The 27,372-nt window shown below is 46.0% G+C and overlaps 1 protein-coding gene across 1 annotated transcript; it reads left to right on the top strand.

Moving 5' to 3' along the window:
* The first annotated feature begins 4,738 nt into the window (after positions 1–4,738).
* On the top strand, positions 4,739–27,157 carry LOC138594627 (metal transporter CNNM1-like). The gene is made up of 10 exons (XM_069665791.1): positions 4,739–6,179; positions 17,831–17,974; positions 18,058–18,198; positions 18,363–18,532; positions 18,778–18,868; positions 20,784–20,929; positions 21,040–21,322; positions 22,066–22,170; positions 24,104–24,208; positions 26,370–27,157. The coding sequence occupies exons 1-10, from the start codon at positions 4,739–4,741 to the stop codon at positions 26,447–26,449; spliced, it is 2,706 nt and encodes a 901-aa protein (XP_069521892.1). The 3' UTR covers positions 26,450–27,157.
* Positions 27,158–27,372: the final 215 nt, after the last annotated feature.

The following is a 27,372-nucleotide window of genomic DNA, read 5'->3' as shown; positions in this document are numbered from 1 at the left end:
TGTGGAGCGGACAGAGCGACCGAGCTGCTCGCTGCCTGTGTGCTGGGACTCTGTGCAGCTGCTGCAGCAGTTAATCACTAACCTGCTTCTGTAAATATTCACCAGAATTTGGGATTTTTGAGCAACTTTGAATCTGTCCCAAACTTTGTACTTGAGTCACTCAGAAGGTTTTAATCTGCAGCGTTTAGCTCCGCGCGAGCTGTTACAACACGCTTTAAAGCGGGTTTATTTCACACGATTTCCTCTTTAAAGTGCAAAGCAAAAACTGCCATTCAACTGACACTTGCTAGCATGGACTGTCAGCTAGCTAGAAAGTCTACATTTTACTAACAGCCACGCGACATTAGTAAAGTTAGCTATCTGCAGCAACAGCTCCGAAGCTCCGCCCAGCAGCAGTCAGGGCTCATCCACCACCAGTTTGTACCTGCGCTGTCAGGTCGCAGGTGGGTGTGCGCTGTTGACACAGAATGTAACTGAATGACTGGTTCCGTTAATGTTGCAAAAATAAAGGTAAGGCATAAGGTGCTGTGTTTCATCCTTATTTATGAATTACAAACAAACAAAAACAACTAACTAAAGACAACACCGTCCTCTAATTTTCCCACCCGACAACTCTTCCGGAAATAATTTTAGAGTTCTATGGGGAAAAAAACCTAATACACTACTTTACTGTTACTTATCATTAAAGTTAGGTTTTAACCAGAAACATAACTTTTACACATGTTCACTGTGATATTTTAAGATTCGATCCTTGCAGTAAAACCAAACAATTAAGTAACCATAATAATACAGAGAGACTAAAGGGTCAAAGGTCAAAGTTTCCAACTCCAGCATCTTTTTTTTCTTAATCTGAGAGGAAACCTGAACAACACAGCAGCAAGAAGTCATTTCAGCCGAGCAGTTTCTAAACCAGATTTCATTACACTGATCCATCCATCATCTATACCGCTTATCCTGTTCAGGGTCGCGGGGGGTCAGCTGTCATAGGGTGAAAGGCGGGGGTACAGCCTGGACTGGTTGCCAGTTAATCACAGGGACAACCTTTCGCACTCACACCCACACCTACGGGCAATTTAGGGTCACCAATTAACCAAGCATGTCTTTGGACTGTGGGAGGAAGCCGGAGACCTCGGAGGGAAGCTAACCACTGCACCACCGTGCAACCTTAATTCATCCACTGCAAATAACCTCAACTCCATGTAAAAAATACTTTTGTGATCAGTGACTAACAGGTAATAATAGTTTGTCCGTAAGTGCAAAGTGGAGGCACTTGTTCTCCACTCTCTCTACAGTCACAGCTAGTGAGCGTGACGGTCTACAGCCTCTGATAGCCTTTACAACACCGCCACCATGAGGAGAAACTTCAACGAACAATTGATGCCAATGTGAAACAGCCAAGCACCTTCAGTTACGGAGGAAAATGTGCATCGTGCTATGATGTACTGTTATTCCTGCTCTGTGAAAGCTGTTCCTCATATCAAGGTGATTAACTGGAGAGAGATGCTCTCCCGGGTCAGTGTGCCTAACCTAAGCTTAATCCCATCCGACACCTCGGGGATGAACTGGGTTGGACGTTACATATATGAGGCGATAAGGCTGTGGGCCTACATGCAGACACTGGGGCTGAAAGGTGGCAGACTTTACTTAACAGGCTCACAGTCAGGCAGCTCAAACAGGCAGACGAGTGCAGAGGGGCAGAAACACAGGTAGCTGATATCAGGCAGGAAACCAAGAACAGGTAGGAGGCTGGAAAACAAGAGCACGACAAAGTGGCAGAGGGAGCCGCCGGTGAGCCGCTCGTACACAGGAGGGCTCGTGATGTAATGAGAGACAGATGTGACAGCAGCTGGGGAGGATTTAGGAATGTGAACACTGAGGCACATTCAGCCTGAAAACAGCGTGCACCAATTTGCTCCTGTTTCCGAGTTGAACAACATGGCTGCCTTCCAAAACTCAGCCTTCCATATGTTCAGAGCCAGAGAATAGTGCCCCTCAGGTTTTATCTTGCAGTGTGCAGTATTTTTACCCAGAATCCTCCTTGATCACAGTGACCAGCTGCTCAGTGAAGCATGTTTTGTATCTTTAAGGCAACAAGTTAACAATCAGATTTTGTGCTTTGGCCTGCGGCTGATGAGGTATGAGCAAGAGGGTCAAAGTTCAACGTGCAATGCTACAAATATGTACAAGGGGCTGAACCTGCAATGGCTGCACAAGGGTGGAGTGGTAAGTGCTGTCGCCTCACAGCTAGAAGGTTCCTGGTTAGAATCCCAGTTCAGACGAGGCGGGCCTTTCTGTGTGGAGTTTGCATGTTCTCCCCGTGCATGCGTGTGCTCCCTCCGGCTTCCTCACACATTCCAAAGACATGCTCGTTTGGTTCATTGGTGACTCTAAAATGCCCGTAGATGTGAGTGTGTGTCAGCCCTGTGATTGACTGGCAACCTGTCCAGGTGTAACCCCGCCTCTCACCCAATGACAGCTGGGATAAGCGGTACAGACGATGGATGGATAACGAACCCGCCCCAGGTTTGCAGGTGGATGTGGGAGACAGGTGACCAGGATTAAGGAGAAGGTCTGAAGCCATCTGGAGGACAGGTGGAGAATTGCAGGTCTGGATTGTACAAGAAGAATGGAAATCAACATAAACACATCTTTTGTGACGCAAAGAGTCCATCCATCATCTATAACGCTAATCCTGTGTGTGTGTGTGTGTGTGGGGGGGGGGGGGGGTCATTGGGTCAGAGGCGGGGTTACAACAGGTCACAGGGCGGAGGTAACCCATGCATGCACGTGGAGAGCATGCAACCTCCACACAGTAAGGCCCACTACGTCTGAACCAGGAACCTTCTACCTGTGAGGCAACAGCACTAACCACTGCACCACCGTGCCGCCTGCAGGAATCTGATCCCTAAAACATCCGATTCCAGAAAAAGTAAATCTCTGCTGAATTTATTTATTAAAAAATGTTGATGTTTGTGTCACAAAGATCTTTCTAAAGAGTTGTGTCCATGAGCATGAGAACAAGATTCTCTCCAATATCAAACACAGATCTTTAATTATTTTGATCTCAATCATATAAATGTCCGATAAAACCCCAAAATTCATTCCTGTACAAATATAAAATATAAAATACAAACATCATGTTAAGAACCAAACACCCAAAAAAAGGAGAAAGAAAACAATGTGCACAGTATATCTAGTCTCCAGCTGAAGTGTAGGTCGGGGTTCTTCAGGTCAGCAAAGTTTCTCAGAGATGGAAGCTGGCCTGGGCAAGAGAGAGGTGGCAGAAGGCGGAGACAGAGGTATAAAGGGAGCGAAATAAAACCTACAGAAGCGGCCTTATCTCCCAACAGCAAACATCTACTGGAAAACCTGAAACCAGAATGTGTTGTAGCAGAGGATTCATGCACGTTTTGTGCAGTCACAAAAGAGTGTCACGTGTGGGCGTCCACATACTCAGTGATAGCATGCTTCAGACCACAGGCCTGTTAGGGTCTGGAGTGTTCTTGTGTTGTCTCTGTTTTTCCTCTCCTCTTTGTGTGACCTTTTCTCGCAGTGTGTGTGGCAGGAGGCGTGGCTGACTCACTCTCCTCTGGAGCTGCAGCAGAGGCACGCCTGTTCTCAGTACTCCATAAAAGACTGCTCAAGACTCCACCACTCTGCCAGATAGTGTTTCCTCCCTGCTACCTGTAGCTTTAGCCTTTGGCCTGGTGCTGCTGCAGCTAACAGCTTTTTCTTGTGTGTTTTAGTGTGTGTGCACCGCTGCCTCGTCACACTCACCTGCCCTCTTGCCTCACCGCCTTCAGTGATCAGCCAGCCACCACCACCTGGCTCATTTTGGTTTCACCCTTTTATTGTTGGATAATTTCGCATCAGTGATTAAACACCTTTAAAGTGCTTTCCGTGCCCGTCTCCAGCTACTGTGGTCCTAACACTCGACCAGCCTCAACACGCCCTCTTAATCGCTCTGTGAATCTGAAAGAAAAAGATGTGAACATGGAGGAGAAGAAGAAACACATTATCGTTCTGTTTCTAATCTGATGTTGGAGGTCAGACTTTGTGTTGTTTGGACAAAAACATGAGGATCAGCTATCAGACCACAGGGTTTAACACCTTATGGAGAAGGTGTGCAGCTGCAGGAAACGGCTCACTGACAGGACATGTTCAGGAACTTTATCTCTCACTGCTTCTCCCTCTGCGCTCATACTGCAGTGAAGTGGTATTATTATTACCAATGCATTAAATCCTCATGAGTCACATTTAGCATTACTTAAGTCACATTTCCTTCACCGTTAAATAACAGTGATTAAATCCAGTGCACACAATCAGACAGCTGTCAGTCCAACCCGCCTTTATTTTAGGAATATTGTTATTAACTATATTTTATAAAAGCTGTAAAGTTCTGATGAAAGCGATCAGCTGATGACTAACATGTCACTAAACTCTCTGATGGGAATATAATAAGAACTGTTTTACATTAAACATCAAATTTACTACAAATCAGCCAAATAAACAAACTCCTGCATCACTACAGTATTTGTCATGTTTCATAGTGAGCTCGTGCCTATTAATAGAAAGTTACGTCACGGCTCGGTGCAGCGCGCGCCCCTCTCAGTAGCAGAACATCATAATCACCGTTTAGCGGGGAACTGCAGGTCCCTCCTTCTCCCACATGGACCGGAACCACGCAGCACCACGTGACCCAGGAGCCCTGGACTGAGCGAGCATCTCACACCGCATCATGGCTGCGGAGGATGCGGCCGCGCGGTCCCGAACCGGAGCCCTGCTCTCCCGCGGGGCTCCTCTCTCCTCGTCCCGGCTGCTGCTGCTCTCCCTGGCCGCCCTCTCTCTGCTCCCCGCCCCGGCGCTCGGTCTGCTCGGCTTTCGGCCGGAGGAGACCGGGGCGGAGCTGTCCGTGGAGGACGGGGTGCTGAAAACCACCGAGGGGACCCGCTTCATGCTGCGGGTTTACTACTCCACCTCCCCGCAGAGGCTCAACCGCACCGCGGGGACTCGCGCCAACAACGCCGCGCCCTGGATCGCCTTCATCGAGGAGCCAACTCCCGGCAGAGAGGGACAAGTTCACCCGAAGAGGAACATGTGCATGGACAAGAACGCCAGGACGTCCGACATCGAGGTTTTGGGTTCTTTCAAGTCTGCGTCCAGTCAGAACTCGGTGCTGGTGGAGCTGCTGGCCAAAGACCTGCGGAGGGGAGAGAAGATTAAGTACTACTCCATGTGCGCCTTCGACGGCTCCAAGTGGGAACACTACCGGACCCGGGACTTCTGGGTGGCAGTGGCGGAGCGCTCGGCGGTCCCGGAGCTCTGGCTGCAGGTGCTGGTGTCCGTCCTGCTGCTCGGGCTGTCGGCTCTGTTCAGCGGGCTGAACCTGAGCCTGCTGGCGCTGGACCCGGTGGAGCTGCAGGTCCTGCAGAACAGCGGCACTGACAAGGAGCAGAACTACGCGCGGAAGATCGAGTCTGTGCGGCGGCATGGTAACTACGTCCTGTGCACTCTGCTGCTGGGCACCGCGATCATCAACGCCTCTCTGGCCGTATGGATGTGCCAGATCCTGGGCATGACCTGGCTCTCCACGGTCATCTGCGCCTTCGGGATCTTCTTCATCGGGGAGATCCTTCCACACTCCGTGGCGTCGCGTCACGGGCTGGCTATCGCCTCCAAAACCATCTGGGTGACGCGGCTGCTCATGGTGCTCTCCTTCCCCATCTCATACCCCATCAGCAAGCTACTGGACCTCATCCTCAACCAGGAGATCTCCAACTTCTACACGCGCGAGAAGCTGCTGGAGATGCTGCGCGTCACTGACCCGTACCACGACCTGGTCAAAGAGGAGCTCAACATCATCCAGGGCGCGCTGGAGCTGCGCACCAAGACCGTGGAGGACGTCCTGACGCCGCTGACTGACTGCTTCATGCTGGCCTCGGACGTCGTGCTGGACTTCAACACCATGTCTGACATCATGCAGAGCGGATACACGAGGATCCCCGTGTTTGAGAACGAGCGGTCGAACATCGTGGACATCCTGTTCGTAAAGGACCTCGCCTTCGTGGACCCGGACGACTGCACCTCGCTGAAGACCATCACCCAGTTCTACAAACACCCGCTGCACTGCGTGTTCAACGACACCAAGCTGGACGCCATGCTGGAGGAGTTCAAGAAAGGTGAGGAGGGCGCGCGAGGGGAGACTGTGAGTGTGTGTTTTATGTGTGTGTGGGTCATAACTGTGGACATGAAGGAGAAACGGTTAGAAAGTAAAATGACAGCTGGTTAATAATGATGACCTGAATGTGTCAAAACTTTTATTTACTATGACAAAGCAGACTTCTTACAGGTGTAGTTAGTGTTGTGCAGGAGACCAGATGGATGCTTGTGTGTGTGTGTGTGTGTGTGTGTGTGTGTGTGTGTGTGTGTGCGCGTGTGTTTCTGTGAAGACGCTGACTGGTTTGTTCAGTCTGATCCCTGTGATGCCATTTTTATCTGTTGCTAAGCAGTCAGATATCTTTATATGGATGATCAGGAAGATTGTATCAACATCAGGAAGAAGAAACATCTTGTAGAAGTAACAAAAGTTGAAGTTGAAAGGCTGAATGTGAGACCGAGCTCCTGATGAAACTCTGACGTTCTCTTCCGGTTTGTTCAGCAGGACGATAAAACGCAGGTTAGGCTGCATGATTGAGGCCATGTACACACTGAGATAAGCACAATATGTGAACAGTCTTACAGGTTCATTTGGTATCACACTTTGCTTGACAGGTGTAACAACATGCACCACCTGAAATCCAAGACCACCACTGTGGATTTACGATTTTACCACATTTGTTTGGTCTTTGGAGAATGTCCATGTCCATATGACCATATAGGACGCTAATTAGAACTAATGTTTACCTGAAAGTCAGGTGTTTATCTCTAGTTCACTAACAAGACCATTGTCACAGTATAAAAGGTGTTTCTTTGGAGTCTAAAGGGTTGAGGTAAGGTGAGATGAGAAGGGGTCGAATTCTGGTTCAGCATCCCTCAGTGGTTCCCGTGTTGAGAAACAGGAGAGAGGAGAGGACGGGTGTTTGGTGGGGAGGGTTTTGAGAACTGAGACAAACAGGAGAGAGGGGGTGAGGCAGGCTTATATGTGTACGCACGGGTAACTGCATTAGGGACGCACAGGTGTGAGAGCTAACGAGACACAGGTGATGGAGTTAGAGAGGGAGGCGTGGTGCTGCTCCTGAACTTATGCAAAATGCAGACATCAGGCGACAGTGTAGAAGAGATACAGCTCGTTTGGTGGAGGAAGGATGAGTAAAATAGTCCCCTGCTGCCTGAGTATGATACCTAAAGTTAACCACATGATGTCAAAAATGTTGCACAACCCATGTGCAGAATTTAACATAACTCACGTTAACCCGAATCACAGTCTCTTTCTAAACTTAATCAAGAAGTTTAACATTTTAACGACTCTGTCCACGTGTTCCAAGTGTCTGTCAGGTAAGAAGGAGGTATGAGGCTGTGGCAGACACATAGAGAGGCTCTGATAAAGGAGAAGCTGTGGATGATCTCATTAAAGGGTAGGAATCAGAGGGGGTGTTGGACAGCTCAAAAGGCCTTTTGCAAAGTGAGAGCCTCTTTAAGGCGGACATTCAGGGGAGAGAATGACTTCTGTTTAGTGTTAGATATGTTTAACAGCTGAGCTCCCCTTGAGCATCATTCTCTAACCTCTCTCTGCTCCTTTAAGGCTGCTCATTTGTGAATGTGCATAATTACAGCCAAAGGGAGCTCGCAGTCTGCAGGGCTCGTTGCTGCACAAGTCAAGCCCCCAGTTTGCAGAGCTGCTGCAGCAGAACGCTCTCTCCTCCTGCCTGGAGTCAGCTGACATCCCTGCTTTATTGTGGAGTTGAAAATGGGTGGGGTGCTCAGCGGCCAATCGGAGACCTCGCTGCGCTCGCCGCCTTGCTGCATGTTCAGGGACTCTGCACAGTCAGCTGTTTTTTCTGCAGGGTTTGTGATGAGGACAGGTGGAGACGGAGGTAAACACAGAAGGACACCTTGAACAAAGCAGTGTCTGTTTACAGGAAACAAGCGAGGGCTCTTATATTTATATGTCTGCTTCTTTTATAACCACGGAGGGGAAATCTGGTGTCAAGATAAGCTTTGTTTTCAGCTCTGCGTGTTTTAAAACTGCAATGAAAGCTGCAGGTTAATCTTTGTCTCTGTCTTTAGCCTCCGTGTCTCTGCTGTGTGCACGTTTATAAGGGAGTTTGTATGAAGACAGATGCCATCAGTTGTAGGATGCTTCCAGTGTCACTGTGCCACATAGGGATCCCAATCAGACAACAAGAGGATTACTCCCTCAGTCCCTCTTCCAGTGCTGCACTCTCTCTCCTCCTGCACCCCTCTCTCTCCCTCTCTCTCTGTAACAACACTTTCAGGCACTGCGGCAGAAACACGCACAGGTTCCTTCGTTCATTTCAATGCGACCCCTGCTGCAGTGGATGCTGCCTCAGAGAGCTCTGGGGGTGGAAACACACAGAGCAGAACTAACAGCTGTGTCGCTCAGTGTTTACTAAATCAAAGTGGACCTCCCAGTGTGTACCCACTAACAAGGTGCCCACAGTTAGGCTGCCTCTGTGCTGTGTTCAGAGTGTCACTAGAGGTTCTGAATGCATCCTACGAATGTAAGAAAAGTGCACAAACATTCTTACCGTCGGACTGTTTCTGGAGAGTGCAGCTGCTCTCTGATCTGTCTCTAATTTTCCCTGCACACTCTATGTCAGCTGTTCAGCTTTCTCACAGGGATTTTTTTGCTCCTTTAAAGGGTATATCTGTTTTTACATCTTTATTGTGATTGTTATAAAAACAAGGAAAGCCAGTTCAGCAGCTCTTTGGCAGGAGCAGCACAGACGACGACACAGAGAGGAAACAAACGCACTAACAATGGCACAGCGATAATAAAAGAACAGCTGTTCATAACATTAAATTAATGAAAATTATTAAATAATAAAATGCTCTGGGTATGATTGCGGCTGGTTGGAGGCGGGTTGTTGCACTGCGTGGTCTGCTGGTGTTTGTTTTTATTGTCCGGTATCTCCCTCCAGAGGGAAGGAGGAGAGCAGACAGTGTTCGTGGTGGGTGGGGTCTTTTATAACCCCCCAGCTAGAAATGTTTTGTTCTAAGAACGTTCTGAAAATGTTACGTGTGATGTTCTGGTAATGTTTAGAGTTTTTATTTGGTTCCCAGAGAGTTCCTTTTAATAGCAGGAGAACGTTCTCTGAAAACATCTTCAGAAAGTTGCAGTGAGAATGTTCAAATCACATTTCAGGAACGTTTTATAAATCACGTTCTGATAGTTCAGGCTCCACAACTTGTTGATTTAGGAAGAATTCTGGTTTTATTTGATGTTCTTGTGTTTTAAATACATGAGCCAGACGTGGCCATCGAACAGGCAGGGGGGATCTCGCACCGTGTAGTTCCCAGAGCTCTACCTTTTTTTGCATTCTTCGTACGGGGTGGAAATGAAGTGAGGTTGGTTCAGCACATCGACCAAAGGTCTGTAGGTGTAAAACAGAAAGCCTTCAACAATAAGGATGTGAGTCTCCTCCTCCTTATTGTCAGACTTTGGGACGATCTCAGCATCCAGGGTGTTATTAACGCCATGAGACGTCTCAGACTTCACCGGGTTCTCTAGCCGTGCATAGATCGTGCTCATCATGGCGTCCACGTCCAGAGCAGTGACGACATCGTGCTGCTTAAAGCCGTCTTCACCAACTTCAGTCTGATCTTGGGGCTTGAAGAACAGTTGGGCAGGTTCTTGATCAGTCTGTTGGTGAGGTGATGGACGTCATGAGTTCAAAACGTTAATAAAACCGGTTCAGGATCGGAGAGGGATCAGACGGGAAGGAAGCTTAAAAAGAGAAGGAATTCCTCCATGCCGCTTGAGTTAAGTGAGAAATGTTGTGCAGGGACGGAGGTGTCACTCGGACGCGGTGTTCCACCGAAGAAGAACCGTCGGCTATTTTTTAACGAGCTTTGTTCGATCAGTGTAGAAAGAAATAGAGACAGAACGCATCGGCTAAAGTGCAACCAAGAAACAATCAGCTGTGACTTCATTAATATAGCTATAAACACACATCTACATATGGATGCAGATAACAATCCAGTGGCAGACCTCGTCTCTCTACTTCCCTGCAGCGTCTCGTGGGACTGTAAAAAACGAGCAGCCGATGGAAGAGGAAGTTCTGGTTCTGATATCTGATTTCAGTTATCCAGAAATCTGCTGAAATAGTGACCTCATCAGACGACTGGGTTATGAGATAAAAGACTTCAGTATGTTATAATATATATATAATATTGTTTTGTAAAAGATAAACACCTACAACTGCCCGCCGTCCGTTGATGTGTTTAGTAAGTCTGACAGCAGGAGGAACTGCCTGCCTGTCTGAGCATCTTTGGCACGGCCAGCACTAAAACTGAACGACACACAACCTCTGCTTCAGCAGCATTAAATCCACCTTATTTTGGTTTTAAAGCATCTTAACTTCACCTTTATATAAAGAGTATTCAATGATGGTTAAACAACAGATATTGTGTAAGCTATGTATAAGAAAAGTAGATCACCAAAGGGGGAGCTCATTATCTGCAGCAGAAGATAATAGAAGCAAAATTAAAGCTTAAGCTGCCAAACTCAGTTAAAACACTGCAGAGGTGTAGCAGAGAGTCCGCCCGTCTGCTGGGACTGCTGAGGGATCCTTTGGCCTGAATGCTAAGCAGTACGTCTGGCACAAACGAAGCCGGCCAACTTACACCTTCCCCCGCCGTGAACAACGGCAGCAGGAGCACGCCGGTACGGAAAACCTTTCCAGTGCCAGGAGAGATCTTATTTAGCCAGATGGGAAGCTGAACGGCGGACATCACACATCGATCCTGGAGGAGAGTCTGCGTCCGTCTGCCAGGCTGCTGTCAGAGCCAAAACAACCTGGAAGAACATCATTAGCTTCAAAACTCAGAGGATTAAAGTGTCAACGTGGCCGAAGGAGAGCTCCGACTGAAACCACATAACAGGTCTTTCGTCCGTCTCCCCGCGACAACAAACCCACGGATGTGTCCGGATAAGTTTCCATCTCAGAGTCCAAACTCACGTTAGTGTTAGAAGGAACCAGATGTGGTGAACACTGACACAACAAGACGAGGAAATGATAGATTTGTCATTTTAGGAGCAGCTCACATTCACTGCTCGTACTAATATCAACAAAACTAAAACTTCAGATAGAACCGGAGTAATCGGGCAGCTGTTTGCACCCAATTTTACACACTCGGAGAAATACAGAGACGCAGGACGGGTCACTTGTGGTGGCGATCAGAGGATTCAAACAGAGCAGGACTGTGAGAGTAAAAAAGAAAATGCTGTCTTTATTTTAACCCACACATAACCCTAATCAGACAGTTTCTGTTAACCAAATGTTAAAGAGGGATAGCACAGTAGCTATAAGGCACCTTGACACTGTAGCTAGCTGAACGATTTAAATAAACAAAGCAACAGTTTCAGTTCCATGTTGTGCTGCGTTCCAGCTCACGCACACATTTAGCAACAAACTAAGACTTTACCGGTCGGCTCCGGTTGTAACTCTTGATTTTCCTGGCTGACGGTCGCTTTCCTTTTCAGACTGTTTGCTTCATCTGAGCGTCGAGTTTGTTTCTTCTTCTTTGGATTTTCACTTCTTGTTGAAGTTGTATCTGTAGTCATCCATCTTTTCTTTGTTTGTTCAGCCATAGTAGATTACTGTTTACTCGCAACACTTGCAGAGAGCGGAAAAGCAGCCGCTTAGCTCCGCCTACCCTCTCTGGCAGACCAACCACTTTTTCCAACCATGTCGCCACAGACACCCGGTCCACAATAATACTATATACTGCAAATGCAAAGGCTTTCATCAGTGGATCATAGACTAAGACAGTGACTTAACAGACATTTATTTACATGAAAAACTTCAAGGTTGTTACTTGAACATCACTCGCCCTAAACCTGAAACGCCTCCAAACAAGCGCTGACGAGCCGCTTCAGGGGACCAGCTTGAGTTTCTCCGACCCTCTCTGTTGTGTCCCGTTCTAAGCTGCCGCTGCGAGGAAGGCTTTCATCACATGACATGCCATCTCCCCTAAAAGTGAAGCCCAAACCTCTCCATCGCCCCCTGGGGGGGGGGCTGTTAGTTTAGGGAGCGCTTGATTTGAGTTTTCTACGGGCAGAGCATTTTAAATGTCACCATCAGTCATGTTGATTTAATCACGGGAAGACAAAATCGTGACGGGGATAATCGTCTGTTGATTGTGAAGTTCTAAAGGGTAACTTAAAACAGACCTAGCCATGTGATCCAAAGGAATAAAGCCCTTAAACCAGATGCTAATACCTTGAAACAGATGCTACTTAATGCGTCAGTGCAGCATGAAATACTTTCTGTAAGATCTCCCACGAGCCGTCATGAGGATGTGTGGTACGCTTTATGAAAGGGGGCTGATGTAATGAAGGTGGGACGTTGTTTTATTGACTCTGAGTGATTTATTTCCCCGACTGCTCCTTCAGTGCCTTTTCCACAACCCTTCCTCCTCCTCTGAGTCTGCTCCCGTCTCCGTCCTTGACACCATACAGAATCCCAGGAGGCACTTTATAAAATATTCAGTGCGTTACATTTTCAGTTTGTCTCCCAGCCATCTGCTCTCTGTGTTCGTCTTTAAGCTGATCCGCTCTCATTCTGCTAACACAAGTGCGCGTAGTGGAATAAGTTCTATATATATAGTTATCCAATGTAATCTGAAGCAAGAGGAAGCAGGCTGGTACGACGCTAAAAAAAATCATCTATTTGACATCTAGAAATCTATAGCTGTCGAGCCGTTACAGCTGCAGACGAGACCCTCCCAGTGAAAGCATTCAGGTAAACTTACTGAGTTCGGCGTGCTTGTCCTCTGAAGGCCACACATTCACACGTTTTGCCATAGAGGTTGTTCCTGCCGTGAGTAACAGTATGAAAGGACGGGAACAAAGGATGCTTTCATTACAGGAGTACTGTAGAAAGGAGCCTTTCTAACTAAGCTGATGCAAAGCTCCATTTACACACATTTAAAATAGTGTCTATATGAAAATGTAATCTTATGAACGGATCTATAATCTCTCATCCGGCTAGAGAGAAGGTAAACGCTGATGGATGTAAACTGCAACTTGACTGATGCGTCTGTAATTCTTCTTTTCTGATTCTGGACGACTCTTCCTGCCTAAAGCTGAATAAACAGGTGAAATACGTGTGAAATACATCACATTACATTACACCTGTGTAGCTAAGTCCATCAAGATTAGAAATGTATCTCTTGGTGCCACTTGGGATTCTGAGAGGGTTTTGTTACCTATTAAAAGGTCAATTTACCCAAATACCAAAAGAGACAAAGCCACCCTTTCATTCCAGAAACAATGTCGTGGTTACAAAGGACAGGATCGCCTTCATTTAGTTTTCACTGAGAGCAGATTTCAACAAAACGGCTGTTATAAAAACAATAATAATCTGAGTGAACAAGAGGCGTTCCATGAGTGCCGATAAATGTACATCATACACGAGCTGTGTCCCAATCCAGAGGCCGCAGCCTTCCAAGGCCGACTGCGTCACAGAAATAATTGGTTAACTTATGCGACGTTAGTTATGCTAGCTAGTTAGCCCGCTAGCTACCTGTTAGTAGGCGACAGGAGCGGCGTTTGATGACACAAGGGTAGACCAGACCGTCTCATTTTAGTTCGGCTTTAACGTCTGCGCAGGCTGTGAGTGGAGCATCCTCCGTGGACCGCCTCCTTCGAAGGCTGCAGCCTGTGGATTGGGACACAGCTCCTGAGTGCTGATAAATGTACATCATACACGAGCTGTGTCCCAATCCAGGGGCCGCAGTCCTTGAAGGCCGATTGCGTCACAGAAGAGCATCGAAGGCTGTCCCAGTTCGAAGGCTCCATCAGATGCGGCCGACAAATGTGTCCTCTGTTTCACAGGATCGCGAAGGATCCATCGTGTGCATCCTAAATGGTCCATCGTATCCCAATGGAATAGCTAGCGATACACATGTTTAAGAAAAAGAAATTATCTTTCAAATAATAGGTTAACTTACTCAACATTAGTTATGCTAGCTAGTTAGCCCGCTAGCTACCTGTTGCTAGGCAACAGGAGCGGCGTTTGGTGACGCAAGGGTAGACCAGACCGTCTCACTTCAGTTCGGCTTTAACGTCTGCGCAGGCTGCGAGTGGAGCATCCTCCGTGGACCGCCTCCTTCGAAGGCTGCAGCCCGTGGATTGAGACACAGCTACGGAGAGTGGCAGGGTGCTGGAGAAGGTTTGGGTTGCCTGGCAACAAAACTCCAGTTTCATTTAAGTTGTGGAATTAGTTCAGTTGTTGAAGCAAAAAAATAATAGGCTAATCGAGTGTTGTTGTTTGTTGCTGCTTGTAAAAGTGTTAAAAGCAACGTCATACTGGAGGTGGTGACGTTGTTCTGAATCTCAGCACGGCTGTGATTCTGTCGCAGTCACACATTCTACTTCCTGTGCACTTTATTGCTCCTGTAGTCTTAAATAACTGAGCGTTACTTTAAATTCTGGTCTGGTCGAGGTTTCAGAGGAAGAAAAAGTCAAACTGAATAATTGAGAGGTGTTCGTCAAACTGGTGCACAGGCTTCTCTCTGATGTTACCCATTCAAACCTGAGGTTTCAGTGTTCACTGTTTTATTTTCATACAGTGATTCCAGTATGTGCACGATATTCTTCCACTGTCTTAAAACTAGTTTCTGGGTTTCTACGAGAAAACTGGGAAATAAAAGAAGTTTGAGAGGTCGAAAAGGAAGACGCGGCACATGCAGCACATTAGCTCTCCTCTCTGTTTCAGCCTGTTCTGTATGTAAGGCTGACCTATTTAGTTGAATGCAGCTTTGCCAGAATTGTGTGCATTTGTGTGTGAGAGTGTGTGTGTGTGTGTGCATGTGTGTGTGTTTGGTAGTAATTGGCAGGCAGAAGGTGTAGAAGCAGAGAGAGAATCTCTGTGAGCTTGATCTGGAGCCAGAGAGTCGAGGAGGAGCCACAAACAAGGATTCACTCTGTGGACTGTATAATGAGCACATGTGCACATTTTGTGACAGTAACAGTATGCAACAAATGGGATAAGTGACGCAACACACACACACACACACACACACACACACACACACACACACACACACACACAGAACGGCTGCTGTCTGCAGTGCAGCCTCTCGTCAGCATCGGGACAGACACACAGAAGCCTTCCCTCCTGTTTCTTTGAGTGTGCAGACAAATCAAGCTTAAATTAAATAAGTGAGCTGCAGAGTCGTCTCCTTCCAGCAGAGCTCGGATTATTCAGGATTCCATTATCTTTGGAGACGCCCCGAGATTCTTCCTGCACAAACACACTCATCGTGCTGGAGGTAAACACAGCAGGAGCTCTGCAGACTCTGGACTCGTGTCACCTGAGTGTATTCATGTGATGGATTGTTTCTCTCTCTCTCTCTCTCTCTCTCTCTCTCTCTCTCTCTGTGTATTAAATTCTCTCCCCGCTGGTTCACCCACTCTGTTTCAGCTCCTGCTGTTGCTCCACTTACTGAACATCAGACTGCAGAGCTGCTCTCCCACTCTGTGTGAGTCATGCATCGCATGTGAGGGGAAACAGCTTCACTCAAATCCAAACTCTAAATATAAAATCCAATGATTCTATTTGACTTCACGCAGCCTTTTTTTTAACTGAAGGATGAGTGTGTTCTGTCTTTTAAATCTGCTGGATCAGAGCGGATTTATGCCTGAAAATGAAAAGATACGAGTGTCAGTGCAGCTGTTCCTTTAATGCAGCGTGTTTCAGCACCCCCGCGCTGCAGTGTAAAGTTACTGGAGGAAAATCGTTTACTTTGTATACTGTCAGTGAAAGTAAGGCTGTTGTCGCACTTATTGTTCAGTTGTTGTTTTTGGCATCACATCAGGAACCTCCATTTTAAATCATTTGATTACATATTACTCTAACTGGGGGCCAAAAGGATGCACAGGAAGACACTTTAGCTCAGTCCAAGGTCAAAGGTCATAGATACAACTGTTAGTTTATATGAGGTTGTAGGTGTGCATGTAAGCATAGTAAATGATGTGTCAGCTTTCTGGTTGAATCCAAAAGGGAGGAGAGGACGATGCAGACAAAAAGAAGTTTCATTAACATAAAGGCGAAGAACAAAGACTTACTAATTCCAGGTTACTCAAATCCAACAGAAGGTCGACCTGTAAATACAAAACAAAGGAAAACACGAGGAGTCATGAGGAGGAAACAGAAGAGTCCCCAAATCAAACGAATCCACGAGAGAAAAACACAATAAGGGTTGGACAAACATGCCAGCATGCTTTAGCAGCTTGATTCTGAAAAAGGTGTAATGAGAGTTTCTGTTTAACACATCCACCATCTATTGTTGGAGCGAGTGAGCCGTTTGTCTTCTGACATCACTTTCGGTCAATTTCTGCAACAAGAAAAAATGTGTACAAAAAAATCAATGACAATAAAGATGAAGAAGATACCAGACATCCACGGTCGGCTCCGGTTGTAACTCTTGATTTTCCTGGCTGACGGTCGCTTTCCTTTTCAGACTGTTTGCTTCATCTGAGCGTCGAGTTTGTTTCTTCTTCTTTGGATTTTCACTTCTTGTTGAAGTTGTATCTGTAGTCATCCATCTTTTCTTTGTTTGTTCAGCCATAGTAGATTACTGTTTACTCGCAACACTTGCAGAGAGCGGAAAAGCAGCCGCTTAGCTCTGCCTTCCCTCTCTGGCAGTCTTTTATCAGTGGGCCATAGGCTCACCATTGTGTTACCTCATTCAGAGATAGATAGAGACTTAACAGACATTTATTTACATGAAAATCTTCCAGATTATAACTTTAAAGACACTGCACTTCTTGGCCGGATCAGGAAGCTCGTGAAAGAGAGACGATCACATCTGAGCCTCGTTGGCACGATGCAGCTGTAACGTAACAAAAACAAAGCACGTCTCTAGCATGCAGTGAAAGATGCCCTCAGGTGTTTCAAACATTTCAGACCTCAGGGGATTAAAATGCTGACCTCTTGCGCGTGGGGAAATAGGATGATCAGTCAAACTTGCAGAGAAGTTGTGGCAGTTGGTTGGGACTGATGTAGAGATCGATGTTTGAAGATTTCTATGACATGTCATTTTTAGGATTTTTATGCACTTTGTTGAAGTTGTTGTTGGTTTCTGTAATGTTTTACTCTTTTTATCAGGTTGTTGGTGGTTGTTAGTAACGTGGATGCACATGTGTATCTTCTTTACACCGACAACCAGGAAGAGTAGCTGTTGCTTGATAAGAGCCAGTTTGGGATCCAGACAAACAATACCTCCCTCCTTTCAAACACAATAGACAGGAATAAACTATGAACTCAGATTAACGCCTGAATCTTCACATTTGAATTTAAGAGTCCCTGTACGATGGAGAGGAGGTCAACGGTTGCTAATCTTCAAAAGCACTTTTATTTACATATTCATGCAGCAGGTTCGGGGCTGAGAGACTGCTGGTTTCAACCTGCTCAGTCTCTAGTTCTGTGTGTAAAACTGGAGGAAGTTAAGCAGCTTTTCTCTCTTAATATTTCATGCTTTCATTTCATGCTTCTGTGATATTAAGATGCTTTCTGACACTGCAGTTCCTCAACATTTTTCTCTGTCCAAGAGCTTCTGAAGAACCTGCTGCTGAAGGTGTTTAATAAATGGACTTTGTGTTAAAGGGATTCTGATCTGACTGCTTGATTCTCTCCTGCAGGAAAGTCTCACCTGGCCATCGTGCAGCGAGTGAACAACGAGGGCGAGGGCGACCCCTTCTACGAGGTGATGGGCATCGTCACCCTGGAGGACGTCATCGAGGAGATCATCAAGTCAGAGATCCTGGATGAGACGGACCTCTACAGTAAGCCTGCAAACACAAACATGCACACGCATGAAATGGGACAAACTTACATGATCTAACATCCTCATTCTGTGTGCCGGCAGCTGACAATCGCTCAAAGCGTCGTGTCTCTCACCACGAGCGGAAGCAGCAGGACTTCTCCATCTTCAAGCTGTCAGAGAACGAGATGAAAGTGAAGATTTCTCCTCAGCTGCTCCTGGCCACGCACCGCTTCCTCTCCACAGGTAACAGCCAATCAGCTCGCTGCTACAAGTCTGTGTTCCTGTTTGTCCATATTCAACGGGAATGAAGGAAGATTCAGGAAGGTTCAGATTTAGGATTTAGTTTAACCTGTGGAGCTGGTTTTTAAAATAAACTGGGTATTAATGATGTTTCCTCCCTCCATCAGAGGTGGAGCCCTTCAAACCAGCTCATATCTCAGAGAAGATCCTGCTGAGGCTCATCAAACACCCCAGTGTGGTTCAGGAACTCAAGTTTGATGAGAAGAACAAGCGAGCACCGCAGCACTTCCTGTTCCAGCGAAACAAACCGGTGGACTACTTCATCCTGGTGCTGCAGGTACACAACCTGACTGCATGCTGCAGACATCATAGAGATTATAAACTTTTTAGGGGATCTCTTGTAGCTGTGGTCGGGCTCAAAAAAAAGATGCACCGATTCATCTTCGGGTGAAAGGATCCTCGTCAGTTGGTCAACCGAGAAACTTCTGCACATTAATAAGTAAAGGATAAAATGTAAATTGAAGCTGCTTTGAATGTTGACCTCTCGGCGTGTGTCTGTGTTTCTCCTGTGTGTCTCTTCAGGGGCGAGTTGAGGTGGAGTTCGGGAAAGAAGCGCTGAAGTTTGAGAACGGAGCTTTTTCTTATTTTGGGGTGCCTGCCATCATGCCAGCAGGTACGAACTCAAAGACAAGAGCAGATACTTTAAAGAGGAGCTTTCAATGACAAATCTACGACGGCGTATCAGGGCCATTGTAAAAAAAAAACAAATGAAGAGGAATATTCAGAGATTATAAAGTCACAAATTAGGAACATTTCTGAGCCGCGATGCCCCCAAAAAGTAGTTTGGGGCTCACAGCCCCCTCCCTCTGATTCACCTGTGTCTCCTCTCTGCCCTGTTGGCTCTGCTGCTCACACAGGCGAGCATGGCACGGAGCTCGGAGCAGATTTAGCTTGTTTTCTCTGCACACAAGCAGCAGACTTTATAGAGGAGAAAGACTGAGCGACCCTCTGCTGCAGAAACACACGTTTCTATGCTCCATGTTTGCAGTGTTGTGACCAAGTCATCTTTGCTTAAGTCCCAAGTAAGTCGCAAGTAATTTTTTCTTGGGCAAGTCAAGTCGAGTCGAGTTCTTAGTTAAGGCAAGTCAAGTCCCGAGTCAAGTCACTTTTTTCCACCCAAGATCCAGCACTCTTACCTGTAGTATTCGGTCTTTATAAAGAGAAAACACAAGGTGTGAGCAGCCCATCTAATAATGATATTATTGGCCAGTTTATATAACCTGTTCAAACAGTATGACAATGAATTGTATCTGTGTTATCTTGGCACAGACATAGCCATGATGATGGTCTGCTCTGAGACCTTATTGAGGAGTAACGAGTACGACTGATGAGGCTTCTCTTTGGGGGCTTTGATGTTGCGTGTTGCCATAGCGAGGAGTTTGATGAGAAGTCATCCAATCATGACAATCACATACCGGGGAGCTTTTTGAGTCGTCCAATCATGATTCCCAGTTTGTGCTGCGTACATACCTGATAGTTAGACAGAAACTTGACAACATTGAATTTTATCATTTTATATTTAACAGCTAACATTCAAACTTATGAACACACGCGAGTCATCCGAGTCATCACGCCTCAAGTCGAGTATCAATCTTTAACTCAGTGGTTTCAGTCGTTTTGTTGTCTGCATGGAGGCTCATACGAGGCTTTTCATGCACAACTTTATAATCTCACAAATTTGCCTTTTTTCTGGCAAATTTATGACTTTAATCTCAGATGTTTTTTACTCTTCTCCTCCAGCTCCTATATATCCAGGCCAGGTCACCGTTTACAGTCTGACTCCAAACGGAGCTTGACTTAAAAGACAGCCTCTACAACCCATTTATTATCTGCACTCATATGCAGAAATCTGTTTATAGAGATTAATAAAAAGCCAAATCCTCATCAGACAATAGCCGAGGGGTTCAGGGATTACATTTCAGCCAAAGCTTTCATAGTAATTTTGCTCCTTGAAGAGGTGAGGGAGCCTGCACGTCCCTGTTACAAAGACTTTCAGCAAAGCGTCGTTCTCACAGCTACAGCAGAGCACAAGACAAACACATGCAGCAAATAAAAAGCCACACAAACACGGGAACACGCAGCCAGAAATAAAACCAATTGCACTGAAAAACTAAAGCATTAGGGAAGAAGCAGACTGTATCTTGCAGGAGGATCAAAGAATGGCCTGGACGTGCAGGTCAAGTGAGTGAGTATGTGATGTTTCCTGTAAGAGTGGGAACCAGATCAGAGTAAATCAGACTCTCCGGAAGCCTTCCCTCTTGGCATCTAAATCGCTGCGAAAAGCTTAAAGTATGTGAACGCTTCCAAGTCGCAGAGCTGCCAAACTCCTGAATGCAGCATTCATCGAGTTAAGTGACTGAGACGTTTTTTCAGTTACGAGGCAAACCCTTCACATCTTGAGCAGGATGAAATGAGGTCGCATCAATGAGCTCATGATGGTGACGATGATAGAATAACAAATAACAAGCTCTCGTCCGTCCTTGTGAATGTGTGTGATGAAATATTTAGAGTGTGTGCTTCCCCTGCAGTCCACAGGTCCCCCTCCCGCAGCAGTGGTCTGGACCGCTCTGAGTCCATGCTGTACGGAGGAAGCATGGGCCAACTGAACGGAGGGGGGAACGTCTACCTGCCCGACTACTCTGTCAGACAGCTCACACATCTGCAGATCATCAAGGTAACGCCTGCAGGTCACATGACCTCTGTCCTCTCTACCAATGACTGTATGTAAAGGTCATTTATTCTGAAGGATGAGTCAATAATACCCAGAATGCTCTGATGTGTCAGATCACCAGGAGTCACTACCAGAATGCCGTAACAGCCACCCGCATGGACAGCTCTCCTCAAACACCAGACGCTGACGCCCGTCTGACAGAAGGCAACACCCTGACCCCGGAGCCTCCCACCACAGAGTACTCCGCCACCCTAATGCCGCCGCAGCACACCACCGCCACCACCCTCATGCCCCCACCCAGAGAGCCGTGCCGGCCCGGGTCAGCCCGAATCCGAGGACAGCAGTCCAGCGTGCCTCAGAGCACGTCGCTGCTGAACGAGAAGAACCGCATCGTCCGTAAGCATCCTCGATTACTCAGAGAGGGAAGGACAATCCTGCAGCAGCTTTACAGACAGAATCCTTTCAATGAAAGATGATTGGAGGCAGAAAAACAAAGCTGTTTCGAGAAATGAGTTTCTCTGAATCCATTAGGGTATTATACTCAGGATAAATGGAGTTCAATAACCTCAGACAGCTCGAGCTGCAAAGAGGTGGTTTTATAACGTGACAGAGACACTCTGAGGAGAGATAAACACAGAAACGTGACAGTCTGAATGAGGGAAGAAAACAAACTGAAAGAAAAGATGGGAGGCTAAAGCATCTCAGCTCAAATCTGTGTTTGTGTTTGTAGGCAACGTGTGATTGTTCAGCTGCAATTTTATCGGAAAGAAAGAATGTTTGGTTGCTGTTAAGCGGCTTTAAAATAACATCGTGGTGACAACGTAATCACAGTCTGGATTATGTTTTAAGACAATCTGTCTTAGAGTGAATGAAACACGACCGTCACATATGGGTAAGCAGGAACAAATGCAGACTGTGATCGCTGAGACGAGGCTGGTCAGATTGATTGAATGGAGAAAAATAAGGAAAAGCACAGGACTTAAGGAACGGTGAGGCAAGGAAAGGTTGGACTGGAAAGGAGGCCAAAGCCAATATACGGATCAGTAAGCAGAAAATCAAAAGTCGCTTGACACTTGGAGAAAAGACGAACTGTTTTGATATGTTTGTGTTTTTACATGTACTGCATGTGTGTGCTGCAGGTAGTAAGTCTGACGGCCAGAAGAGTCCCAGCGATTCAGTGTTCCTCCGGATGGATGAGATCCCCTACATCAGAGAGGACAGATCGGAGGTTGACACACACACCGGTACGACGTCTCACTCCTTATATGTAAAAAGCTTTCTAATGATATCATTCATAAATTCTACCGATCAGCCGTGACAGTATGACCACCTGCCTAGTATTGTGACACCAAAACAGCCCTGACCCGCCGAGGCATGGACTTCACTAGACCTCTGAAGGTGTGCTGAGGTATCTGGCACCAAGACATGAGCAGCATATCCTTTAAGTCCTGTAACCTGCGAGGTGGGGCCTCCATGAATCAGACTTGTTTGTCCAGCACATCCCACAGACGCCCGATTGGATTGAGATCTGGGCTTAGGAGGCCAAGTCAACACCTTGAACTCGAACCATTCCTGAACCATGTCTGCAGTGTGGCAGGGCGCGTTATCCTGCTGAGAGAGGCCACTGCCATTAGGGAATACTGTTTTTATTTTCCAGCACACGGGCCAGCCTTTGCTCCCCACGAGCATCAATGAGTCGCCCATGACCCTGTCGCCAGTTCTCCGGTCCTTCCTTGGACCACTTCTGACCTCTGCTAACCGGGAGCATCTCCACACGAGCTGCAGGTTTGGAGATGCTCTGACCCAGTCGTCTAGCCATCACAATTTGGCCCTTGTCAAAGTTGCTCATATCCTTACGCTCGCCCATTTCTCCTGCTTCATCAACTTCGAGGACAAAATGTTCACTTGCTGCCGAACATATCCCACTCACTGACAAGTGTATTGTAACAGAATAATAAATATTAGTCACTCGACCTGTCAGTGGTCATAATGTTATGGCTGATAGGTGTCAACGCCGCCCCCAGCATCTCCAAGTGGTTTTAATTGTTGGTGCTATAACACAACTACAGAGCTTTCTCTTTTCCTTGAAGCTGCTATCAACAACCAAAGCAAGAAACAGAAGGATGGTGCGTTCAGACCAACAGCTGAGCAAATTCTTGCATGGCACGATTAATCACAAAATCATTGCAAAGACATGAATAGACGTGAATACGATTTCTCTGCAAGATTAATTTCATCATCTCTTTTCTTGACACTGTGTCGCAAAAGCCCATCATCGTTGAGATTGTCCTGACGTCCCGAGGTCATTCCAAACTCCATTCAAAAAACAAGCGTTTTTAAAGTTTCTTGCTTGTTTCATTTCAAACAGACCTGACAAAGCATCCATTCAGACTTTTTACCAATCTGCATCGTGTTGTAGTTATTTCAGCCTGCTTTTAACAGGCGGGTTTTATTCCGGATCTTGTTTAAGAATGCCAAGTACTGTAGCTCTCTCCTTTGAGTAAATGCCCGCCCAATGTTAACTCTTGTTTTACCTCTGTTTTTATCACTACTGGGATTCTTTGCTTCTTTCGTTAGCAGGGCCTTTAATCTTTTGTCGAGTAGAGCTTCCACAGTGACTCCACTTGCTCCACCACATGCCATTTACTCTGGGATGACTCCTGAAAGCTGTCGAGGAAAACAAAAGCTCTGTCCTCTTCCTGTTTCGCTTGGTTCGCAATAGCTGACACACTTCCTTTTTGCAATAATTAAGCTTTAAATTTCCCAGGGGATCGTACCTAGTGGCAGACACACTTGCACTCAACATTTAATGACAGTACATGACGATAATAAAAGCAAAAAAAAAGCCACTTTAAAGTCTCTCCAGACTCCATTTTGTTTTACATGAACAGACAAAGAGATGGGGAGTTAGCCTGAGCAGAGAGAGTCACAATGAGTAAACAAATCGAAGCATCATTTCCTGAATCCTGAACAAAGAAATTAAATGTTCAAATTTATAAAGATCCAAATATTTCCTCAAGCAGTTTCTTCAGTTTCACCTTGTACACAAACTCAGCTGGAGGTTATACTGGACTTTAATCTGTTCTCCACAGAGACCAAAGATGTTCCTCATTTACAGGGTCATGACTATCTCTCTCTCTCTCTCTCTGTCTCTCTGTCTCTCTGTCTCTCTCCCAGACATGGCCTCTGTTCCCATAGAAACGGACACTTCTCCGTTCATCAGCAGCCTGTCGCTGAGCGGCTCAGAGGACACACTCGGCAAGAAACTCCTGCTCAAACTCAGTCAGTTTTACACACACACACACACACACACACACACACACACACACACGCACACACACACACACACACACACACACACACACGCACACACACACACGTTTGTCTTTCTGTACTTGTGGGGACCAGCGGTAACATAATGCATGCTCAGGACACGGGTTCCAACTTAAACTATCACAGAAAAATAAATTTAAGTCTTAAAGCCAAATGTTTAACTTTCAGCTGTCTTTGGAAGTCGTGAGAACATGTCCTCACAGTGCTAAATGTCCTCAGTACAATGGTTTTAAACTGTTTGGTCCTCACACAGATAGAAAAAAACGTCTCCTCCCACACACACAATGACACCAACCTCGTATTCACCAGCCTTTTCTATTCCTTTCTCTCTCTCTTCCTTCTTGGCGTTCATTCACATGCAAACACAACGCTACAGAAAATGCACCACACACACACCCACACACACGATCCGCCACTTAGCATTCAAATGTTGTTCCTTAAAGAGACATACCAGTCATACATTACTACTGACTACTTTGAAAAGAGATTAGAAGCCAAGAAACTTCACATAGATATAAAACTAGACTCATAAAATAACTTATTGTTTGAATGATTTATTTCAGTCTGGTATCTACATAAAATCAGCATGATCGTGGCAACAACTGACATGTTCAAAGAGGATCAACTTGAGCATCAAGGAAGCAACAACTGCAGATTTTATCCTGTGCAAATGTTTCTCTTCACTGTTATTTATAAAACTGTGATTGCATGCACATAACATTTGTTGTTGGTGCTGTCAGGTGCACCAGTGCAGTCGGTCCCTGGCACCTTTCTGAGCACTGCAAGTCATGAAAGTCAAGTCACATTAAGGATTTACCTCTTTAGGTCATTGGCTGTATATAAAAAGTGGACATAAGCCATTGGTTGGAATACTTCTGTTTTTAAGCATAGGAGGGTTTTTGTGTTTGGCAGCCACCATCATTTGGTCAACAGGGATTAGCTAAGAGGAACATCCGTTAGCTAAAGTCCTCAGCTTGCAACAGTGCTAGCTCGGTTAGCAAGGTGCATCCGTAATTCATGCTAAGGCCGCAGATATAGTTCCTTTTTAACATTGCGTCATGAACGTAATTGTTCTCTGCACTACGCATGTTACTGGAGGACACCTCTAGAGGGTGCACCAGAGAGCTCAGGCCGTATGCAACTACCGTATGTGTGGGATGTAAACAACAGACATGGCGACACTCGAGGCGGTTAACACACTGTCTGCACCGTCCCCGCTCCGTCTCTCCAACATGTTCCTCCGTGCACGGACGTAACGGTCCCGGACTTGTTCCCATTTAGTTTTGCAGGTTTCCACGTCGACTTCTAAAACACAACTTATCTGTCTGCAGCTGTTTGACAGGCATGTTTGTCTCTGTGCAGTGGCAAACGACACATCGTACAGATGTGGATAATTGAGGACTCGGTCTATCAGCTTGTCTTCAGAACTTTCTGTTGTCCCTGCTGCTGTGCTGACCCTGTCACATCCCCTCTGCCTCTACACTGCCCCTACTGGTCATGTGCAGACTGCATCTCATGTACGCGTAGCGTTAATTTTTGAGGACGTGCACAGCCGACGCTTCAGACAGACGCAGGGAATGCGGGGCAGCCATCATGTGCACGCAACACGTAGTAAAAGCAAATATATCTCAAGCTTAACTGTGATAATTAGGATATTCATTCTGACTAGTAAAAACAGGCTTTAAAGAACATGTACATAGAGTGTCTCTAAGCACAACATTCTTCAGGTCGCAGTGGGAGCAATTTGTTAATGTTTGATCCTCTATTCAACACTAAATGGGACTAAACAAGTATTATGCTGTATTGAAGAAGACTTAAAAGTAGCGATTAAGACCATAAAGTCATCAGGAAAATGTTAACTGAGGTAATTAATGAAGTAAAAGGTTCCATACAATCGGTGGAATCACCCCCTGCTGGCCATTAGAAAGAATGCAGGTTTTGGGCAGGTACACATTAACTTTATTTTTCAGACCTGGCACCAACATCCACTTCTTATATACAGTCTCTGCTCTAAAATAACCAAATCTGACACAAACTAATTTATTTGCTACAAATAGTTTTAAAAAATGAAGCCTAAACTTTTACTCCACCGTTCCTCTCGTCTCCTCAGGTCATAAGAAGAGGAAAAAATCCCGTGAAGGAGAGAAGACACCTGAGGACATTTCAGAGCAGCCGCTGGTGAAAACCTAGCAGAGTGTGTGAGACAGACCTGAACTCTCCATCTTCTGATGGTTCTTTAAGATGTTTGTAAAGACGATGCGGACGCTGAACTATCAGAGTTTTATCTGAAAACACTCCTCACACCCCCGCTGTTGGACATTATTCAGTGGACCCATCACCAGGAATGTACTACACTCGGATGGAAGACACCATTTTATAAGAACAGAGGGGGTGCAGCTGTGCTAATATGCATTAAACGGTAGCTTCTCATCACGGGTTTTTCATGCTGATGCTCATATATTAAGGAATGACTGTGAATGTAAAAGATTTTTATACACCACACACCCTCCTCATGAGATGGCTTTTCCAATGGAGCTAAAGGGATAACAGGAGACGAATGGAAGGCACCAAAGATGTTGCTGTTTTGTACATACCGCTCCAAGTTGCACAGACGGGAAGTCAACTGAACATATGGCTGCTTTGTGTTCAGGCCTTTGCTCTGAAAGGTCGCTTTATTAATGCTTGCTAATCAGATCTATTGACTAACATGTGGATGTAGAAACATTATTTTAACTTTCTATTTATCGAAAAAGAAGCATTTCATATTCAGATTGTGCCTGGATCTCTGTTTTTTAACATTTCTTTCCTTTGAGAATGCGGATTGATAAACACACGTCTCACATGAGTTCATCTCTGTTTACAGATTCTATATAAAAATGTAGACTCTGTAGGCGCACGGCCGGATTGTAGAGCAGGAAGTGTTCTGGTTTCTGTTTGTGGTACATTGGTAGGCAGAGAAGTATCGACCAATCACGTATCAGCAGGCTGCAGGAAAATACGCCATAATGACATCCTGACTCCCATCAGCTTCAACAGTTTAGCTCGTTAGTTCAGCGAACAATCTGCTTCAGAACAAACATTTCAAATTCCCTTGATGTTGTGTCGCAAAAGCC

This window comes from Semicossyphus pulcher, unplaced genomic scaffold, assembly GCF_022749685.1.
Source record: "Semicossyphus pulcher isolate SPU_LCO1_2020_fin unplaced genomic scaffold, fSemPul1.0.p SCAF_17, whole genome shotgun sequence".
NCBI lineage: Eukaryota > Metazoa > Chordata > Actinopteri > Labriformes > Labridae > Semicossyphus > Semicossyphus pulcher.
This window is presented reverse-complemented; position numbering and strand designations above follow the sequence as displayed.